At 36.5% G+C, this 7368-nt stretch overlaps 1 protein-coding gene across 1 annotated transcript; it reads left to right on the top strand.

The window, feature by feature from the left end:
* LOC147857351 (protein-tyrosine sulfotransferase-like) lies at nt 1-6959 on the top strand. Its single transcript, XM_087328725.1, has 12 exons — nt 1-107; nt 980-1157; nt 1490-1561; nt 3183-3447; nt 3829-3972; nt 4784-4888; nt 4995-5133; nt 5529-5578; nt 5672-5731; nt 5816-5935; nt 6142-6270; nt 6375-6959. The coding sequence occupies exons 1-12, from the start codon at nt 50-52 to the stop codon at nt 6615-6617; spliced, it is 1563 nt and encodes a 520-aa protein (XP_087184851.1). The 5' UTR covers nt 1-49; the 3' UTR covers nt 6618-6959.
* The last annotated feature ends 409 nt before the right edge of the window (nt 6960-7368 follow it).

Here is a 7368-nt window from a genome sequence, read left to right as displayed (position 1 = left end):
CTCTCTCAACTCTTCGCACGCACAGATTCAAAGCGCAAGGATTTCGAGAATGAAATCTTCGCTGCTCCCTGCCGTCTTCTTCTTCTTCTTCTTCGCTATTTCTTCAGGTGATTCTCCTTTCCTTCCCTTCCCGCATTCTGCTCCCGTTTCATATCGCAAATGGAGAGAGAACCATGTCTTCTGTCTCATTAATTGACTGAACATAGCTACAACCGTGTTTACCGTTCTGCCGTTTTCCGATGAGCCGACTCAAGTTCCTGTTTCTTTAATTTTTCTAAGTAACTGAAACAGAAGGAAACGAAGGCAGCTTTCTAGTTTCCTCTGATTCACTGAAATGGATTCTTCTCCTCCTTTGTTGATTATATAGATAAGCAAACCAGAAAATAAAGAGTGTTCCCTTTCTGTTGCTTTCTGGTTAACTGAACCGGTGGCAAAATTTCTTTTAGTTCTGCTGTTTTCGAATCAATTCAAATAATGGAAAAATCCAAATCTCTTTCTGCTCTTCTCTGATCAACTGAAATTGTTCTCCTCGGTCTTCTTTTGCTTATATATCGTAGTGCAACAAAAAAGAGATACATATTCACTCTGTGTTATTTCCTATTCTTGTGTACTCTCCTGATGAATGGAAATAGCACTTTCCGTGGTTCTATGATTGAAGGGAAAAATCTAAAATTTCTGTCGGTTTCTATTTTCTCATAAACTGAAATAGTTATAGATCTCTACGCAGCAAAGCAATCATTTTATCTGTTGCTTAGATCACAATACAGCAGAAACATTGGCCTCTTTCTGTTGTTTTCTGCTCAACCGAAATGGCTTATCCTCATCCTTGTGTTGTTTAGATTTGAAAAATACGGAGTAAAAATGGTCTTTTTCTGTTGTTGTCTGATTAATTGAAGTGACTAGATTTGAAACACATTGATTTTATTTTTTTTGTTCCTTTATATTATGTTCTAATTTAATTGAAATGGATTCTTCTCAGTTGTCATTGTGATTGTTCATGGTAAAGAATACGAAAAATGCAGCCTTCTTGTGAAGGCCTGGGCTGAGGAAGCATTGCATGAGATGGAAGAGCTACCTGAAAACCATAACAAGGTTCTTAAAGAACTTCTTTATTTTCTACATGTTCCTCGCACAGGTGGACGGACATATCATCAATGGTAAGAAAATGAGGAAACTCCGAAATACCATCGAGTTTGTCTTATTTACCGAAATGCCCCAAAGTTTTTGTTACTTTAAAAGTACCCCTGGTCAACCCCCCGAAAGAGAGGAGAAGGAGACGGGACGGCTTCACCATATGATTGCTCAAATAACATATCTAATCAAGAAAGAAGGGGATGATTTACCATAAAATTACTGGAGATGGGGTTGGCCAAGGGTATTTGGCCACATTTAGAGATATAAAGAACACAATTACTGCAAAACCTGTATTTTTAATCACTAACCACTGCATTCTTGTATATCATTAATGTCTGTCTCCTTCTATCTACAGCTTATTGCGTCATTTGTACCGCCCTGAAGAGCATTGTGACCGATCATATGACAAATTCCGATTCAATTCAAGGTGAAATTCAGTTTTCTTTTCCTATTTGCAAAGTTGAAGATGCCTTTGAGAAATTGCATATTAAGAATAATAAGCTCTAAAACACATAATCTATTCCAAGATACTTGTATTTCTTTTATATTTTCTACTTAGAAGTCTTTTTGCATTATTTTGAGACTCAGCCATTGATCAAGTATAGGGTCTCAGATCCTGCTCTAGCTTGCTTCCAGTGTAGTCTGATATGTCATCGCTTTATAATGTTTAGGAATCTGCTAGAACATTAATTAATCCATTTAAGATCAAGATTAGGGCTGATCACTTGTCCAAAACAGATATTTATCTCTATATTCATATCTGGGGATGTACAAAACAATTTCATCCCTTGAATATACGTCACCACTGTCGCTGTGTTGTGATGCATGGATATATTTTGTGAATTTAATTCCCCATATGCTGAAGTAACGAAAAAAACAATTCTTTCTCTTGCTGATTGGGAACAACCGTTTCCCCTCTCAATAAAATTTAGAAACCTCCGATTCAGTGTCACCATTCACAAATTTGCAGATGCATGTCATAGAGATGTTAGCATTGGGTTCTGATGTGCGTATTTATTTATTTTATTCTATGCGATTTTCCCCCTTTTAAGGTTTCTTCACGGTGTTTATAAAGCTGATTACACAAACATTTTTCTTGTCTGTTGATGTGGCCATGAACTTTTAAAAACGAGCAAGACAACGTTGCATGGCCTGTGTGAAATGCCCAACTGGAATGTCCCTGGACTGAAGCAGCCAAAGCTTTTAGATTGGCATGTGGCCATCCAGTTAGCATTAGGTTCAGATGTGTGTGGACGTGTGTATCTAATTGTCAAATTGTGTCCTTTAAAGTCACTCTATGTTAGGCCCTCGATAAAAGCACTTAAAAGTTATAAGAGAGTAGATAAGTGAGTGGGTGAATATGTCGTTTTTGAAGAAGGTGATAGTTGGCAGCATGATCAAGACCTTATTCAACAAAACACTTTTTTTTATGTAGAACGAGAGTTCAGCATTAGAGCTAATGGCAGCTTATTTTAGAGTGCTAAATTCTAGATGTCTCATGGCGTATTTGCTTTCTTTTCCACTGAGCTCAGTGGAGTGTACCGTCAAGATAGTCTTCTTGGGTTTTCATTGTTGAAATAGGCTTTAACTGATGGCTTTGTTTTTACACTTTGTGCCCTACCTTATTATATCCTCTGCTATCAATTATGAATAAAGAAATGCCGCAGAGGGTGCCGGTCTTTGATTCCAACAGGGTGTCAACTACCTTGTTTAAGAACAATCTAGATTTCTCAAGTGTTTAAAATCTGGCCAAATTGTTGGTATAATGGGTATTTTCAAGCCCTCTGGATGTTCCAGGGCCCTGTCTGAGTAGTTATTTGTAGAGGAATAATATCTTATCACAGCTCTTTTGTTGAATTTCTTTGGTGGCGTTACACAAGTTGATCAACCCTAATCTGTTTCACATTTATTTTAAGCGTAACTGGATTTGATATGTTAAGTGCTCTTAAATTTAAATAGAATCATTGTAAGTTACCATTTCCATTATATTTAAGGTGGTTATGTCTTCGAGTGAAAGCCTGACATTGTATCATTGTGAATTATGGTAGCAAGCACTGCAGATTACTTGTAACACATGATGATTATAGTATCCTTTCTAAACTACCAGCTGATTCAACATCGGTAGTAACCAACATGCGCCATCCTGTAGACCGCATCTTCAGTGCATATGAGTTCTCTGTCGAGGTAGCTTCACGCTTCTTGTCCCGAAATAAACGAAAGCCTTTAGCCACGAAGACCAATGGAGCAAGTACTTTAAATATATGGCCATGGAGTCTTCTAGTTCCCTGGATGAGAGAAGATATTTTTGCACGTGTAAGTTCACATCATTTAAAAACAGAAGAAAACCCCAAAATAACCAGTTTTTCTTTATTGCCTTAAATGCCCGAGAGTTATCATTACTGTCATGAAAACCCTTGATTAACCCCCTAAAGAGAGAACAGTGAATGAATTGATCATGTACTTCCAAAAATAACACATTGCTGATAAAAAGGGGATGATTGGCCATGTTATTGCTCAAATAGCACATGTAATTGCTCTTTTGGGGGTTAACCAAGGGGCATTAATCAAAACTGTCTGGCATTTGGAAAAATTAAGAAAAACTGAGGTATCCTGGAGTTTTTCCCTTAAATTTATGTATAATATACAATATAAGCTTTAATGACTGGTCCTGGGATGCTTGATTATGATTTTTAGGAGAAGAGGAGGGAGTTTGAAGATGTTCAATTGTATTCGGAAGAATTCTCTAACTATAATGCAAGTTCTTATGTGATGCCATTGCATGAGTTTATTTATCAACCTATAGTCATCGACATACTACACAATGGTGCAACATTCCAGGTAATTTATGGTATAACATGTGCTCATTGATGTTGGCCGCTTGCCCCCGCTTTAGAATAGTCACCTATAAGCCACAGCCAATTAGGTGACTCTACCTTGGTGTTGTAATAATTTAAAAATGTCGTAAGGTCCAATATGATCTATTTGCTACCTGAGAGTGACAATCATGCCTGACTAAAATGGTAACTCCATGTCATGCTTCTGTGTATTTGGTGTTGAATGTTTTTTTTGTAAGGTTCAATATGATCTATTTGATACCTGATACTGACAATAATGGTCATGTCTGACTAAAATGGTAATTCCAAGTGATGTTTCTGCATATTTGGTGCATTAGCTTATATAATGCATATGATGTTTTCTGCATATTTGAACCTAATTCCATGTCATGCTTCTGTGTATTTGGTGTTGAATGTTTTTTTGTAAGGTTCAATATGATCTATTTGATACCAGACACTGAGAATAATGGTCATGTCTGACTAAAATGGTAATTCCAAGTGATGTTTTCTGCATATTTGGTGCATTAGCTTATATCAATGGTTTACATAGCAGATTATTTTAAGAACACAAGGAATGATCGAATGTCCACTCTGATGACTGGATGACACATCTTTGTATCGATCTTGCATAAGCACATGAATGTCTGTGCTTCAGTCCAATGGCAAGTTTAATTAACTTCCAATGACTGGTCACATCCATATACCCCAGCTAACAGTTTTACACATTTTACGCTAACTTCTGTGAATATATATTCTTAGTAGGTTGTATATGTTGAGAATGTTTAAGAGCAGTGCATGTATTCTTTCCGTTTTAGGTTGCTGGGCTCACTAACAATTCCTATATAAGAGAAGCAAAAAATGTCCGAAAGTGTGCAATTGAGTATCCAGACCTCAGTTATCACGTTCTAGATGTTGCAAAGGTGATCCTATCAACATTTTCACTTATGTTGTTTCTTGTAGTTGGGTGAAGTTTTAAGTAAAATATCTTTGTTTTTATTCAGCTAATATTTTCTTTTGGCGTTACAGAGTCGAATGGATCAAATGATATTCGTTGGACTAACAGACAAACATGGAGATGCTGCAAAACTTTTTGCTCATGTTGTTGGAGGACAAATGCTTCCATTGGGTCAACATGGGAATGCATCTGCAATAATTCCATCCGAAGGTGATATAATGTGAGAGATTTCAGTGCCAATTGAGTTTTGCTCATATTATCCAAAGTTTTGTTGCTTTGAATTGAAGCATGCACGTAATGAACGGTGAAGTCATTGTGTCAACAGTGCAACCCAGAATCTAAACATTTCGTAATTCAGAGTGCTGTGTCCAGATATTTGGACTAGGATTAGTTTACTAGACATTGAGATCGGACGTCTAGATTTACATGTACTGACTTGACTGGCATCATTTATAATAGACGAGATGTGACTTTTAAATTTGGACGTACATTTGAAATTATTAGCTGAAGCTTTTCCTGTCAAAATTTAAACATATTTATTAGAGAAATCCTTACAGTCAAACCTAGTCACTCACTTCTAAAAGCTTGAGTGTTACCTCTTGCAGATGATTCATCAGAACAACCTGGGCAGATCAAGGACTCATCAAATACAGAGGTACTTGCTTTTTAACCAGCCAGGATGAAGCTTTTCACACGCCTCACAAAATGTTCCTAACATATGTATATATCACGTATAACACCTTTACAGGTTCATAATATACATCTTGAGAATGCAACACATGCAGCGAATGAAACTCCTAAGACAAATGTTAGTGATTCCCTTCATTAGCAGAATAAGTATATAGTCATATTTCAAACTCCACTAGTGATGATGATCATTCTGTGCTGGCAGCTCACAGTATATGGACTGATAGAGAAATATGAGAGTTGTGCTGGCCGTCTCAGGAAAACACAAATCCAACGACGCATCCTCTCCCTGAAAAGTGTTCTACCAATAAACTTTTCAAGCGAGGTACATACATCTATATATTATATATGCATGCGTACATACACATGCTCATCTGTGCATGCACACGCACATGCACACAAATGGTCTGTTTGCCATTCATTCACAAAGTTTAAGCATGAACATTACGATGTTACATTTCTAAAAGCAGAAAAAAATGAGAACAGACAAAAGCAAAAGAAATAGTAATGTCTTCTTTGCAACATTACTAGGCCCGACATCAAGTTGCGAAAGAGACTCTTGAAGCCATTACAGAGATGAACAATCTTGACATGGAGCTCTACAATTATGCTCAAAGCATTTTCTCCAAGTACTTCCCATTAAGGTCGAGAGTTAAAAAGGTTATCAATATTCCCCTCTAATATATAATATATTGTGTTGCTAAATATGTTTGTGCTTCCTCATGATTGGTGATATTTATTGCCTAATATAAATATCTTTTCAGGTTATGCACTCTCCCATGGTTCTTCAGCCACAAATATCAAAAACTATTGAAGAAGAAATTTCAGTTACAGAAATCATAGATGATGGTTGGCATCCATCATGGTTTGGATCCCGCAAAGCAATGTGTTTGATGTTTGTATGCATTAGTGTGGTCATGGTTACGACAGGTACACTATTTCGAAATGGAGTACGGGTACGGAGATTTCAAAAGGTTCAGAACCGTAGTGTGCACATGAAAATGTGAAAGGTTGTCAAAATTTTCTTTCCCATAGGCCATTTCCGATGCTACTTGATGCATCTTGTAATTGTATAGTCTTTCTCAAGATTGAATGTCAACATTGGATCAGTTTCAGAAGCTTCAGGATTTCTAAGCTCACAAGGCAGTTTTGGGTTGGGTGAAGCATAATTGTAAAGAGGCTGTAATTGATGGACTCTTAAGAGTGTACACAAAGTCCAACATGTATTACATTTAGCATTTTTGCTTATTCATGTCACAGATGCTTCACACTCATTGTGGAGCATTTACCAAGCTCAAAATGCTCCATTTTATAATACAGATAATATCATTTAAAACCAAGTTCAACCATTGTTTTTCATGGTGCCATTCGTTTTCATCAATGGCACTGTTAAATTTAATGTTAGTCGTGTTATTACTGTTAAATTCAATTTGTGATGGTTGAGATTTCTCATTTTTGGTCAGTTTTCTAAATTTTTACCAAAATGAACTACAATATTGTATATCTTGTGTGAAATTTTCGATTATTTTTTACAGAAAATGCAAAACATTCTGAACAATTGTTGTCATTTGCCGTGTGATCAGGCTTGATGTTAATTTGCAAATGAAACTCTTCAAGCTTTTATGAAGGGTACAACTGTGACAAATCTGTAATTATGTGCAAAGCACCAGCTTTCCCTCGAGGAATACCATCCAAGTTATAATTCTCTCCTCTTTGAATACAAAATCATATGATTGGTTACATTCAGTGCACGATGTA

The sequence above is a fragment of the Azolla caroliniana genome, unplaced genomic scaffold (assembly GCF_043228905.1).
Source record: "Azolla caroliniana isolate FFs.n. ecotype wild unplaced genomic scaffold, voAzoCaro1.0.p SCAF_12, whole genome shotgun sequence".
Classification (NCBI taxonomy): domain Eukaryota; kingdom Viridiplantae; phylum Streptophyta; class Polypodiopsida; order Salviniales; family Salviniaceae; genus Azolla; species Azolla caroliniana.
This window is presented reverse-complemented; position numbering and strand designations above follow the sequence as displayed.